This window comes from Hypanus sabinus, chromosome 16, assembly GCF_030144855.1.
Source record: "Hypanus sabinus isolate sHypSab1 chromosome 16, sHypSab1.hap1, whole genome shotgun sequence".
Taxonomy (NCBI): Eukaryota; Metazoa; Chordata; class Chondrichthyes; order Myliobatiformes; family Dasyatidae; genus Hypanus; species Hypanus sabinus.
The window spans coordinates 64,796,709-64,811,439 of NC_082721.1; the positions used below are offsets into that span (position 1 = coordinate 64,796,709).

General features: G+C 44.1%; 1 protein-coding gene across 1 annotated transcript in view; it reads right to left on the bottom strand.

Moving 5' to 3' along the window:
- The window catches only part of LOC132406383 (adhesion G protein-coupled receptor E1-like), a 76,248-nt gene that overhangs the window by 9,200 nt on the left and 52,317 nt on the right, over positions 1–14,731 (bottom strand). The window contains exons 13-20 of the mRNA XM_059991987.1: positions 13,719–13,805; positions 10,413–10,587; positions 7,723–7,848; positions 6,934–7,121; positions 5,770–5,940; positions 3,627–3,821; positions 2,020–2,255; positions 525–591 (exon numbers count right to left, since the gene is read on the bottom strand). Of these exons, the coding sequence (XP_059847970.1) occupies positions 525–591; positions 2,020–2,255; positions 3,627–3,821; positions 5,770–5,940; positions 6,934–7,121; positions 7,723–7,848; positions 10,413–10,587; positions 13,719–13,805 (1,245 nt within the window). The remainder of the gene's footprint in view (positions 1–524; positions 592–2,019; positions 2,256–3,626; positions 3,822–5,769; positions 5,941–6,933; positions 7,122–7,722; positions 7,849–10,412; positions 10,588–13,718; positions 13,806–14,731) is intronic.

The following is a 14,731-nucleotide window of genomic DNA, read 5'->3' on the forward strand; positions in this document are numbered from 1 at the left end:
AAGATAACACAGGGTGCAGGTTGATGGAGGCAGTGACACAGGGTCAGAAGTGAAAGCAACAGATCAGGGGTCAAAGGCCAGCCCCTAGGTCAGAGGTGCGATTCACACACACCTGAGGGCCAGATTCACTGATATTTCTTCAGTTATAAAATGTGCTGACCATGCTGAGTGTCAGACACATTAATATTGAGAGGACATGATGCTTCTCACAGTCCATGAGTGATTTGTGAGGGGTTGTTACACTGGACACAGCCCCACAGCAGAGGCACCACCCTTGACTGTGGTCCTTCCCCACTGAGCTTTTGCAGTGTCTGCACCGAGCTTCAGTGCATTCCCCAAGCTCGTCCTTCTCAACCCTGGGTACCAAGAGACTCCAGAGCACAGTGATATCTGGTGTCTGTGAACCCTGGGCATAGAGACACACCATGTAGACACACACAGAAGCCTGAAAGTGAAGCACACAACAAGAGAGAACCCTGGTCTGGAATGGACAGCTGGTGTGTAGAGAGAAACAGGAAGCTTACCAGAATCACAAAACAGACCGGGCCCTGGAAACTCCAGTTAAACCCCGACTCGTGCTTCAACCAACAGCTGTGAAGATGGAAGAGTTTCGTCACTGGGTGGCAGTCAGTTTGTGAATTACATTGAGAATGTCAGCGGATCTACATTGCAGGAAATTGGCAGCCAATCTCTGTGTGGCAAGATCCCAAACAATAGCAGTGCACTGATGACCAATCATGCCACTAGTTACGGGATGTTGGTTTGAGTGTGGGTGAAAATGGCCTGTGCTCTTCTTTGATATAGTTTTGTGGGATAAATTCTGTCCATTTGAAACTAGAGCCAGGACTTAGCTCTGATATCTCCTCCAATGACAACACCAGTGACAATGTGACTCCCCCTCAGCTCTGTACTGGAACTCAACCTCTGTCCACAGAGTTGGGCATCTGCTGTAAAACGGAGCGGGTGGAGCTACTTAGCACAGGATGGACTTGAGAAGGACGGGGAGGGGCACCACCCCATTTACCCCCCTGCCCCATATGCAGAGATTAGGGTTAATAGTGACCAAATCCAACAGCGTCAGGCAGCTGGTGTTTCAACAGAAACCTTGTTTGCCTCTCTCATTGTGGTCAATCCCAGAAGAAGTTGAGGGAATGATTGGCCATTAGCCTATCAGCTCTGCAATGTTCTGTGATGCTGCGATCTCAGCCAAACTCAATTCTGCAGGTCCCTCAATGGAGATCAGTGGGATATCAGGTCACTGGAAACTCTCCCCTTTGATCCCAGGTCAACAGGCTACGAAAACTAGGGTAATCAGTTCCAGTCAGGGTTGATTGGAAAACACTTGGAAATGCCAAATGCTCTCCTGTTGCCCCAATGCCTTCTGAGGATTCACCTCTGGCCCATGGCTAATCTCAGACCTCTCAGGGGTTCAGCAACTGAAATCAGTTTGGTCAGGGTCTGTTAGCGGGCGAAGTCAAAGCCTCCGCAGTCCTTGGGAGCCTTTCAGACAATACCCACAATAACCCTCGTGAGTATTTTCATTTTCACAATTTTCAATCACCATTTGGGGAATATTGAATACAATATTATCAAGGTTTCAGATGAAGGACTCTTGATGAATTGAATGGTTTGTTCTCAGAGCTGGTACAGGACTCAACTCACATCCTGTGTTAGGGCAGTGGAATCAATCCTGATCTTGGTTGCCAACCGAGTGGAGTTTGCATGTTGTCTCCAAGACTGTGTCGGGTTTTCCCCAACAGCTCCTATTTGATCCCACATCCCAAAGGTGTGTAACAGGTAACTAATTGACAGTAAATTACCCCTTGTTGTGGGTGGGTGGAGAAAGCATCAAAGGGGAGTTGACGGGAAGGTATGGGAGGATAAGATGCAGGGGTAGAGGGAGATAGGGAGAAGGGCTAAATCTGCAAGAAGCTAGCATGGACCAGATGGACTGAATGGCCTCTTTCTGTGTCACAGTCAGTTGTATCACTCTATCACATTTCCTTATTTAATACTCACTCTCGTTTTCTTCCATAACCCTTGTGATTTACTGCCGCTGAGATAATGACGATCACAGCAGGAACAGCATAAGCAGAAACGTACAGGTATCTTCGTTTGATGATATGTCTACGAGTGTAATTGGTGACTGTCAGGTGTCTGGACATGATGAAAAGCTGCAAACTGTCCAGGAACATCCAGACGAAGACGGCAAGGAAGAGGTAATGCAGACACCCGGCAATCAGGGCGCAGACAACCTAAAGAAAGAGGCAACAGAGTGAATAGTGAGCAGCTCGGGGCCAAAGCAGAGGGCAGGCAGAGACAGGGACGCAGGCAGGAACATGCAGACGCGGGTCAGAGACACACAGACGGTTACAGACAAGTGAAAGAAACAGGAAGTGATAACCACAGCTAAAGACATTCACGCAGACACAGAGAAAAACACATGGCATCATAAACGGACTGACAACCTTTTCCAGCTCTCTCTTACCTCTTCTTTTCTCCTCACCTGCCTGTTATCTCCCCCGGTTCCCAACCTTCCATTTCTCCCCTGCTCCACATTCCTGTCCAATCAGATTCCTTTTCCTTCAGCCCTTTAACTTTTTCACCTATCACCTCCCAGCTGCTGTATTTGTACCCACCCCCAGCACCCACACTCCTTCCCCGTCACCTCATCTCACCTATCACCTGCCAGCTTGTATTCCTTCCCCCTCCTCTCCCTCTGATTCTGACTTCTGCCCCCTTCCTTTCCAATCCTGATGAAGGGTCTCAGCCCGAAATCTCAACTGTTTATTCCCTCCATAGATGCTGCCTGACCCGCTGAGTTTCTCCAGTGTTTTATGTGTGTAACTCAGAGATACTAACACAGCGACACTGAAATAAACTAGTACACCAACACATATACACAATGGAAGAGATAATGTGCAAACATATAAAGTACACGGTGGTGATACACACCAAAGATATATTAATGAGTAGTAATTCAGTGATACAATTAGAATAATACACAAAGGAGATGGAGGAACTCCAAGGGTCAGTAGGTATCTATGAAGGGACATGGACGTTAGACGTTTCACATTGCCTGACCTCCTCTGTTCCTCCAGCTCCTTTGTGATTTGCTCCAGGTTTCCAGTGTTTACAAACTCTTGTGAGTCCATAAACTTAGAACAACTTTGGTACTTTTTACAAAATATCTTGTTGCAGCTCCAGATCTGCAAAGTGTGCTGATGTCACTCATTCTCCAGTGACCGGGAAACTCAGTGACACGGTTAATCCACTGCACCCCAGGGTGAATGTGAATGGGGTGGTTTGGAGTGTCCCGTGAGGCCATTGGGCAGGAGGGCAGAGAGAGGGAAAGAGCAATGTTCTGTGGTGACAGGACCGTGGGGAAGGGGAGGGTCTCCAATGCTTGGAGGCTTTGGCCGCCATTGCAATGAGGATCTGATTAAAGGGATGGCACGCTGGTCATGATGGGCCAATGGAAGGAGAGGACACCAGAGGAGAGTGATGGGAGAGCAGGGGCTGAGATCCCATCACTCCCACGTTAAGTCTGGCTTTGCTGCAGAATTTGACTAACTGCACATTCAGAAGACATCTGAGAATTAGAGGTGGTAATTTGGATTTCTTACCGGCTGTTTAATCCGCATTCCGATCAGAAAGATGAACTGTGCCAGGAAGAGGGTGATACTCAGGTGCTTGTGGAGACTGGTGTTAGCATTCTGGATGGATTTGCAGTTGACAAATACGGCGATGGAGGCAGCGAGGCAGAAAAGGGAGATGATGAGGCCGAAGTAGGTGATCACCTCCAAGTGCCTGTCGTCAATCTGCAAGCACAAAGTGGGGAACCACGCTCAGGAATCGGCTGTGATAGAGTCTCCAGGGACAGCATTAGACATGGTGATCATGCAGAGAAAGTACAAACCCCTTACAGGCAGCGGCGGGAATCAAACCACAACTGGTGATCACTGGTGCTATAAAGTGATTTTGCTCACCACTATGTTACCGTGTTGCCCACATCTGATACTGTACTCTATCCTTGGCACAACTAATAAAGGCAGGAACGCTACAGTGCCACCCATAACTAATACCGTACCATAACCTTGGCACGTCTAACAAAGGTAGGAGCAACAGTTGATCTGCTGGAGGAACTCAGCGGGTCGAGCAGCGTCTGTGGGAGGAAAGGAACTGCTGCTGTTTTGGTTTGAAACCCTGAATCAGAACCAGAACGTCAACTCAGTCCTGATACGGGGTTCGGAACTGAGATTTTGACAATTCCTTTCTCCCTACAGATGCTGCTCGACCTGATAAGTTCCTCCAGCAGATTGTTTGTTGCTCCTCAGTCCAGTGTCGGTGCTCCCTCGAGTATCTGTAATAAGGGGAGGACTTACATCATGAATGGTGAGGACCTGGTGTGTGGAGGAACAGTGTGTACAAGTCATTGTATTCCCGAAGGTGGAATAAAGGTCGCTAAGGCAGTAAAGAAGGCATTGATTACTTGCCAGCATTAGTCAGGGAATAAAATATAAGTACAGTACAGACAGGAAATGGTAAAACTTTAAGCAACATTGTGTAGACCACAGCTAGAGTGCTGCTGAGTGAGCTGCTGGACTTGTTCTCTGAAACTGAGGCTACGTAATTTCCTGAGAAATGGTGACAGAGGGACTCCTCCTCTTACAAGCCTCCTGCCAACATTTGGCGGTTATCGTGTCTCCCTCTGCACTATGTGAAAGTGTCATGAAAAATATCAGTGGAGAGGGTGAAGAGGTGATTCACGAAGCCCTAGGTCACCCAACCTATCCTCATAAGACATGCTTTCCAATTGCAAATCCCCTCTGCAGCCTCTCTAAATCTTCCACATCATCGGAGGATGAGAGGTGTCCTGATAGAGGTGTATGAGATGATGAGAGGCATTGATCGTGTGGATAGTCAGAGGCTTTTCCCAGGGCTGAAATGGCTAACACGGGAGGACACAGCTTTAAGGTGCTTGGAAGTAGGTACAGAGGAGATGCCAGGGGTAAGTTTTTTTACGCAGAGAGTGCTGAGTGCGTGGAATCGGCTGCCAGCAACGATGCTGGTGGCAGATACAATAGGGTACTTTAAGAGGCTCCTGGATAGGTACATGGAGCTTAGTAAAATAGAGGGCTATGGGTGACCCTTGGTAATTTCTATAGTAAAGACATGTTTGGCACAGCTTTGTGGGCTGAAGGGCCTGTATTGTGCTGTAGGCTTTCTACGTTTCTAACATTCCTATGATAAGGCAAACAGAACTGAACTCAGTGCTCTGACAGTGATCTAACCACATCTGACTAAGGAAGGCCACCACACTATATGCCTTCGGAACCATCCTTTTGACTTGCATGGATCAGTGTTTTGTTTTCCTTGCAGCAGAGGATGCTGATGGAGCACAGAGTGAATAGATACTGGGAAAATTTACACCATAGCAGAAGTGTCGAAATGCAGTCACAGAGGTTGAGCGGACGGGGTAAGGATTTTGAAGGGATTTGTGGAAGGATTGTTTTCACCCATTGGGACACACTGCCTTGAGGGGGTGGCAGAGGCAGGTGCATCACATCCAGCGATATCTAGACAAGGATTTGTATCACCAGTATATAGAAAGCTACAGAACAAATTTTAATGCAGGTGACCCTCGATGATCAGCATGGAGAATGTGGGCTGAAGGGTCTGTTTCTGTGTTTGTGTCTCTCTCACTCTGACTCTCTTCATTCACCCTTTTCATCCGACTACAGATTTTTCTATTCAATGATTTCTTACCTCCATCTGAACTGGAGCCATTAAAATAGCAAAGCTTGTCAGATGGTTACACTGGCAGATTACATGGGTCTGATTGGAATGGATCCGTTCACAACCATCAGATAACCAGACACTTCTCTGTTTGGTATTACTCCAATAGACACATTCTGGCTCTTTGCCATCTTCCTGTTCCTGTTTCCAGATAAGGACAAATTATTTTAACAATTATCGAAAACATTCTAATAACAGGTTAAATATTCACACATCCCAAAGTAGTACAAAGGCTGAAGTTGTTAGGTACACCCCAATCCCATAGATACAGCAAACAGAATGATCTCCTGTAGGTGGGAAACAAGTCACAGAACTGCACTTAACACAAAAGAGGGAATATCATTCTAACCAATCCCATGACACTGTTCCATCAAACAGCCACGGGACAGGAGACACTGGTTAGAAACAGAGCGAAGCTCCATGTACATTGTCCCATGACCTCGAATTGGGGACGGGGAGACAAGGTAAATGGAAAATGGAACTCCCAGAATATCCCATCAAATTTGTGATGTGCAGGGTCATAAAATTAGAAAAGATTGCCTTTATTTGCCACATGAATATCAAACCTTTGAAATTTACAGTGAAATGCATCATTTGTGTCAATGACCAACACAGTCTTTGATGACACCCATGTGGTCACAAAGAGAAAGAACAAGCTCCTCACAGACACTGGCAGGAATTGAACCCCTGTCTTATTGCTGGCACTGTAAAGTGTTATGTCAACCACTCTGCTACTGTGCAAACTCGATGGCTGAATGGGTAATTATAGTAATGCAGTAATGGGTTTTTTCCTTTCAATGAAGTGGTGGTTGTACTTTGTAATCAATTACTCAATGACCTGAGAAATAACAGCAAGGGACTCCTCCTTTAATGTGTCTCACCACCAGTCTCTAAACATTCCCCCATCTCTCTCAGGTGAGGGATCTCCACTTCCTCTATCAGGTCCCATTGTACTGTCCCTGAGTAATGGTGACTGGAACGGACACCATAAACTGACCTGAAATGGCCCAAACCCAGTTTCCATGGAAATGTTATAGCTAAACCCAGGATCTGCACCTGTTCAGCCTCCCATTTTGCACTTTTAGCAAGAAACTCAATTTCAAATGGGGGATATCACAGATTGCATCTACAAACCTGGTTGAGTTTCAGAGTCAAATTGAACTTTTCCTTCAGATTATGGCTGATGGCTTTGTTGCTGATGGTGGCGGCTATCACCTTGGAGTTTAATGAGACATTGTTCTGAGATGGACGGCCGTCTTTAATCTCTTGGTTCAGCAGGGATTCCAAGTCTTTGAATACAATTAAGGAAACGGCCTGAAACTCTGTGGAGATAATAGATCAGCCTTTGGTGAATGTGGAGAAACATCACTGAAACACTCCAGCAACTGGATATAAAGGCAGGTCAACACAAAACACATCCATTGCAGCAGCGCTTTGTAAGTCTTTGAAAATTAAAATCAGCTGTCATTGGGGATGGACAAGGAGATCATCATGTGGGCTGCTTTATCATGGATGGTGTTAAGTTAATTTGTGTTGGTTAAACCATACTCTTCCAGGTAAATGGGAGTCTACCACATTCCTGACCTGTGTCTTGTGGATGGTTCAAAATCTGGAGATCCACAGAAAATGGTGTGTTTCTGGGAAAGGAGATAAGACCATCAGACATAGTTACAGAATTAGGCCATTCAGCTGATAGGGTTTCCTCTGCCATTCCATTATGGCTGATTTATTCTTCACCTCAACCCCATTCTCCTTCCTGCAGCATATCTTCATGTAGGGGAGCACAGACTGATCCCACAGAGTAATAGTTCAGTCAACAACTTGGGCAAGGTAGAATATCCCCTGTGAATGAGTCTGTAAATCACTGGCCAAACTCATTCTTATACCGTGTACACAAGCATGGGAATGAGACAGAAAACTTACCAGTGTTATTTTTATTTTCTCCAGCAATAGTTCTCCAGTAAATCTCAAAGGAATTATTCTGAGTTTCCAATTTCACCATTTGGTCTGAATTCACATTGTTCCTTTCAGGCACCTTGACCTTAAGAACTATGAGGAAAGTTAAAAGTGAAGTGAAGCATTCAGAGGCAAAACGGATGTTTTCTCTCTCTCTCTCTCCCTCCCTCCCTCCCTGTCTCCCTCTCTCCTTCTCCCTTGATAACTCTTTAATCAATGCCTCTCTGCAAAGTCTTGTTCAGGCATTCTGAGAATCCCATCTGATGGATACAATTTGGGCTTTCTTGGGTTGAGTTAGCTTATTGTAGTAAGAAAACAATTAGTCTCAGCTCCCACAGAACTGAGAGAAAATACTCATGCATGTTCTTCATTGTCTGGTGGCACTGATCAAAAACAGGTAAAATGATAAATTCTGGCTCAAATATGTTAGTTCATGAGCTCTAATATCTTCCCAGCACTTGTTACCTGTGACACAGGCAGTGATCTCCCACTCTCATATTGTGAGCACAGAACTTCCACGGACTTTTCATGACTTCAGTCTTTTTCTCAACTTTAGAATAGCCTCCAAGATGTTATTTTTGAAGTGTGGAGGAACTTCTATAAAAGATGGTTGAGTTACTTTGTGTTTGGTTACCACGCTTAGTGGGACTGCAGAGAAGATAGAGCGGGAAGATGCAGTAGATAAGGAACATCAGATCCATTGACTGACCAGAGAATGTTCTTCACTGTTCTTCTTTAGAAGTAAAGGTTGAGAGATAATTTGATAAAAACCTTCAAGATTGGCAATGGTTTGGGCAGAATTAATGAAGCGAAAGTTCTTTCATTGAAGAAGGGTGGAGAACCAACAGCCAGAATACTAAAGGTGACTATTGTTCAACCAGGGGTGCCAGAAGAGAAAGCCTTCCACACAGAGAGTGGTCACAGAACTCACTGCATGGATGGGAAGGGGAACTGTTTCATTGTGAGCTTTCAAATGGGGAAACACATGAAGTGTTGGAGAGAAAATAATTAGAGGGCTATCGAGAATCAGAGGATATTGGACTACAGTGTCCCTGTCAAGACCTAGCATGGGTTCAATGGGCAGAATGACCTTCCGCACAGTATGATAGTACTGTATTGGTGAATACCTTTGAGTATTGCAGACAGTGAGGACACAAAGAGATGAAATAACCCATTATGTAATGTGACTGAGGGTTTGGGGATAATCTTATCTGGAACATTTGGTATAATTCTCCTGGTCTTCTATGATATAGTGCTTTGTATTCCCACAACACAGCAAATGACAGAATGTCCAATGCATAATGATGCACCTCTGACAGTGCGGCACCCCGACAGTTCTGCACTGGATGGAAGCCTAGACATTGTGCTCAACAATAGACAATAGGTGCAGGAGTAGGCCATTTGGCCCTTCGAGCCAGAACCGTCATTCAATGTGATCATGGCTGATCATCCACAATCGGTACTCCGTTCCTACCTCCTCCCCATATCCCTTGACTCCACTATCTTTAAGAGCTCTATCTAACTCTTTCTTGAAAGCATTCAGAGAATTGGCCTCCAGTGCCTTCTGAGGCAGAGCATTCCATAGATCCACATCTCTCTGGGTGAAAAAGTTTTTCCTGAACTCCGTTCTAAATGGCCTACCCCTTATTCTTAAAACTGTGGCCTCTGGTTCTGGACTCCCCCAACATCGGGAACATGTTTCCTGCCTCTAGGGTGTCCAATCCCTTAATAATCTTATATGTTTCAATCAGATCCCCTCTCATCCTTCTAAATTCCAGTGTATACAAGCCCAGTCGCCCCAATCTTTCAACATATGACAGTCCCGCCATCCTGGGAATTAACCTTCTGAACCTACGCTGCACTCCCTCGATAGCAAGAATGTCCTTCCTCAAATTTGGAGACCAAAACTGAACACAATACTCCAGGTGTGGTCTCACCAGGGCCCTGTACAACTGCAGAAAGACCTATTTGTTCCTATACTCAACTCCCCTTGTTATGAAGGTTAACATGCCATTAGCTTTTTCACTGACAGCAGTGAGGGTGAGAACAGAGAGAATGGTCCTACATTTAGTTGCTGGCAAAGTCAGTACCATACAGGCAAGTAAGAACCTCTTTCTTCAATCATTCCTGTTGAGTTCTGGGAAACAGGAAACCTAGCTGACAGTGATCTCATTATCAGATTTCTTGTGAAGATGTCGTAACTGGTGCAAAACATGAGAACTGACTCTCACCATCAGTTACACAGCATGTTTCAGCACAGCTTTCCAAAGCAACTTCATGTAATCAGAAATAAAAGCAAAAAATGTTGGTAAATTCAGCAGGTCAGGCAGAAACATTAGAATGAGAAACAGTTAACATCTTCAATATGAACGTTAACTGTTTCTCTTTTCATGGACGCTGTCTGACCAGTCAACTACTTCCAGCATTTTCCTTTCTTCCATATTTCCTGTCGCTTGGTTGAATTTTAAACTTTAGACAAATTAAACAAAGATTTCTGTTAAGAGCCAACATATTAATCATTTTCAAAACTAGCTGATTATTGAGAAAGTAATCTCCACATTTCCTTCCCTGAACTTGAAACTAGTTTCACAGACTCGATAATTAACAATGAGGGCCTTTGCTCCAGTGGTTAGTGTTTTCAGAGTGCAGCACTTTACCAAAAGAGGCTGTTTCCATGGTCTTTGACTTTGAACGGGGTAGTTTCAGAGCAATCGCCATTGCCATGTTCTCCAAGAGGTCCACTGTGGCCGTTGCCACCTCCAGCCTTTGAGTGGTGTTCATGCTCTCCAGCCGCGGACTATTAAGAACATCGTTTACAAATGCTGTCATATCCTAGAGATGAAAATGAACACCTCATTAATTGAGAACCAAAATACTACAGATGTTGAATGTCTGGGAAAAAAATGGAACATGCTGGTTTTCTAATGAAGGATCACTGAGCAAGAACATTAATCCTGTTTCCCTCTCCACAAATGTTGGCTGACCTACAGAGTCCAGCAATTTCCATTTGCTCTTCCCCCAGTTCTGTGGAAGGGTGACTGACACAAAATGTTGACTGGTTTCTCTTTCCACCGATGTTGCCAGAGTGGTTGATTTTCTCCAGTATTTTCTGCTTTAGTAAGGGCTAGTGGTGGAAAGAGTGAGTACCTTCATGTTCCTGGGTGTCAACATCTTAGAGATTCTATTCTAGGCCCAACACATTAATAAATGCACATCAGTGGCTGTACTTCATTTGAAGTTTGAGAGATTTGGTATGTCACCAAAGGTTCTAGCAGATTTATTCAATACTAGCTAGTTGCAGTACTGCCTGAAATGAAGGCTTTAATAAACAGGATTGATAGAGAATGATCTGGGCTGCACACTTAACCAGACCTATCATGGGTACAACCCTCCCCACCATTGAGGACAACTTCAAAAGGTAGTGCCTCAAGAATGCAGCATCCATCACTCAGGACCATCACCACCAGGACAAGCTCTCTTCTCATAACTACCATCAAGGAGGTAGAGAAGCCTAAAGATGCACACTCAACATTTCAGGAACAGTTTCTTTCACTGCCATCAGATTTCTGAATGATCTGTGAACCCATGAACACTATTTTGATATTCCTCTCTTGTCCTATTTATTTATCATAATCTAAAAGTTCAAAGTATGCATAGTATATACAACCTTAAGATTAATTTCCTTACAGGAAGCCACAAAACGAAGAAACCCAAAAGAACTCATTCAAAATGAAGACCGTCAAATCATTAGAATAATTAGTTATGTCTTGTACTCAAAACAACAGATTTCACGAAATGTCCATTGATCTGTGATTCTCAACATTGCACTGACACCACAACCAATAGACTCTCTTTCAAGGACTCTACTACTCAGTGTTATTTATTTACATTTTTCTTTATTTTCATAATTTCTTTGCTTTTCAATGTTGGTTATATTCACTCTTTGTTATTTATAGTTTTTAATAAATTCTATTGTATTTCTTTATTTCCCAGTGAATGCCTGCAAGGAAATGAACCTCAGTGTTGTATATGGTGACGTATATGTACTTTGATAATAAACTTACTTTGAACATTGGCAGTTCTATTGATTTCCCTGGGACTATTGAAAGCCTACCTTTAAGAAGTTCTCTTCTTTATGGAAGGATTTATACCCCTTCCTGTTTTTATTCCTACAGCTATAATTGTTGAATCTTTTTCCACCTTTTTTCTCCCCTTCTACTCCATTCCCTTTTTCTCTCCCTTTGCTTCCCAACTTTGAATTCTTTTCTTTCTCCATTGCCTTCTGCTCGCCTGCTCCCATTTTCTTAACCCTTACTCTTTCTCCATCTCTTTATGACTCCCTTTGCCTCTTCCGTCATTCTCTGGTCACCAACCCAGTGCAGACACTTGTGGGCAAGAGCAATGAACGTTGCCCCATAAAGCTGTCATTTCCAGTCCTGTGCGGCTCTGGATGTAAGTGCATCTTCTGCAGCAACACACACTACAAGCTGGAGGAACTCAGTCAGTGTCAAACAGCATCTATACAGGGAAATGGAGAGTCAACATTTCAGGTCAAGACCCTTCATCGGGGCTGGGTTCTGCGATTCTGGGATGCAAATGCATTTCTCACCCAATTCTGACCAGATTCAATGTCTAATTTATACACGTATCTCCAGTACATCTGCTCAACTGCCCATATTGCAGAGTGGCAGAAATACAAGGCAAATCAGGTTGGTGGATGAATAAACCCTCACCACATTTAGAAAGTACGATGCCAACACTGAGATGGGATTGGGTTGAATCAGCGCAGATACAATGGGCAGAATGGCCTGTTGCGTTGTGAATATCCTATGATTCAGTGAGAAAGGTACTATAAGAACATACTGCCATTCCGTAACACCATCTGGTGACTATTCCCCCATCCCATTACTACCTCCAGTTAACAAAACCCATTCCTCTCGGGTCTAGAATCCACCTTTGACACAACATTGATGGGTCACTGAGGAGTGTTCTGAGTTTCCACCACTATCTGAGTGTACAAGTCTTTTCAAATTTCACTCGTGAAAGGCATGGCTCTAACTTTCAGACTCTGCCCACCAGTTCTGTACCTCCCTATGCCCTCCCTACCCCCTCCACACTCCATACTCCATCCCTTCACATCTGCTCCTCTCCAGCTCTGTTTTCCATAATACATAGATCATAGCACAGTACAGCATAGGAACAGGCCATTCAGCCCAGAATATCTGTGCTGAACATGAGGCCAAATTAAAACCATTTCTCTTCTATCTCCACATGATCTATACCCCTCCATTCCCTGAAACGTCATGTGTTTATTGAATAGTGTCTTAAACACCACTATTCCCACCATTAACTCTGGCAGCCTGTTCCTGACATCCAACACTCTGTGTAAAAACCTGTCCCACACATCTGTTTTAAACTTCCCCACTCTCACCTTAAATGCATGTCTGACAGTATTTGGTGTTTCTACCCTGGGAGGAAGATTCTGACTGTTTACTCTGTCTATGCCTCTCTCAGCCTCTGCCTCTGATGCTCCAGAGAAAATGACCCAAGTTTGTCCAACCTCGTCTTATAGGTTGTAACATGAAAACAACAAATCACCTTGCCAGTTCTGGCAGAAAAAAATCCCCCCCCCCCCCCAAGTACTGTACTTTTTAGATACAGTATCTATGACTCTCTTTCTGACAATGTATTCAAGATCCTCTGGCTGAGAAAAGTATCTGTTCAACTTCCTTCCCAACCTCCTGCCAAATACTTCATGTCCATTGTTACTGATGTATCTGGATAGGTGAAAAGACCTTTACATAACCTCAGTACTCTCTGCTTCAAGAAAGCTAACTTTATCAATCATTCCTCAGTCAAAATTCTCCTGACTATATCCTTGTAAATATCCTCTTTACTCTCTCCACCTCAGGAACACACCACTTTTACCCCAGGATAAAACTGTTCGGCTTCTAATTCCTTACCTTGGCATCATTTGTCCCACTGAAATTCTGACAGATTTTATCACTGTAGCAATCAGTTAACTTCAGCACTTCTTTTGCAGAGTTTAACTGGGCAGTGGAAGAAGACAACAGTTAAATATAATGGAACAATCAAACAGAAAAAAAATCAAAAATAACAAGCAATCTGAAAAAAAAAGTCTGAAAATGAAGCCTTTAAAACTCCTTTGCTTCTCAGGTGACCCTAACACAGTTTCCGATGGCAACTCTTACTGGAGGTCACAGGGTCAATAAAAGGACACTTCTGAGCATGGAAAAGCACGAAGGAATAGCATAAAATTTCCTTTATTCACTGCCCTTCACAGTCTCAGAGCATTCCAACATGTTGTACAGGGTCTGGCAGAACTGTGATACAGATCTTGGCCAAGAAATCCACTGGCATTGACCAACGATCGCTGATCAAGTTGAAATTCAGTCAAAAATTCAGACAGCATGGAAACAGGCCCTTCAGCCCACTGAGTGGATGCTGTCCCTCAAACTCCCATTGATGCTAATGTTAAACTCATTCCTTTATATTTTCTTTACATTATGATAGAGACATTTAAGAGGCTCTTAGACAAGAACAGGAACGTGCAGAGAATCAGGGATATGGACATTGTGCAGGTAGAACGGATTAGTTTAGTTTGGTGCTTAATAAGTTCAGCACAACATTGCAGGGTGAAGGGCCTGTTGCTCTGCCATACTGTTCCACTTTCCAGATCCAACAATATTCCCTACATGCTACCCTTCAACAACACACTAGGGGCAAGTTACTGCTGGTAATCAATGTACCAAATTTTACATCTTTGGGATGTGGGAGAAAACTGGAGCTCCTGGGAGAGTCCACAGGGTCAGAGAGCAATTGTGCAAACTCCACACAGACAGTGCTGGAGATCTGGATTGAACCCAGGACATCAGGTGTATAAGGCAGCAACTATATTGACTGCTGCGCTGGGCTGTCTCAATGAATCCACAAAACTGGTCTGATAATCTGATAC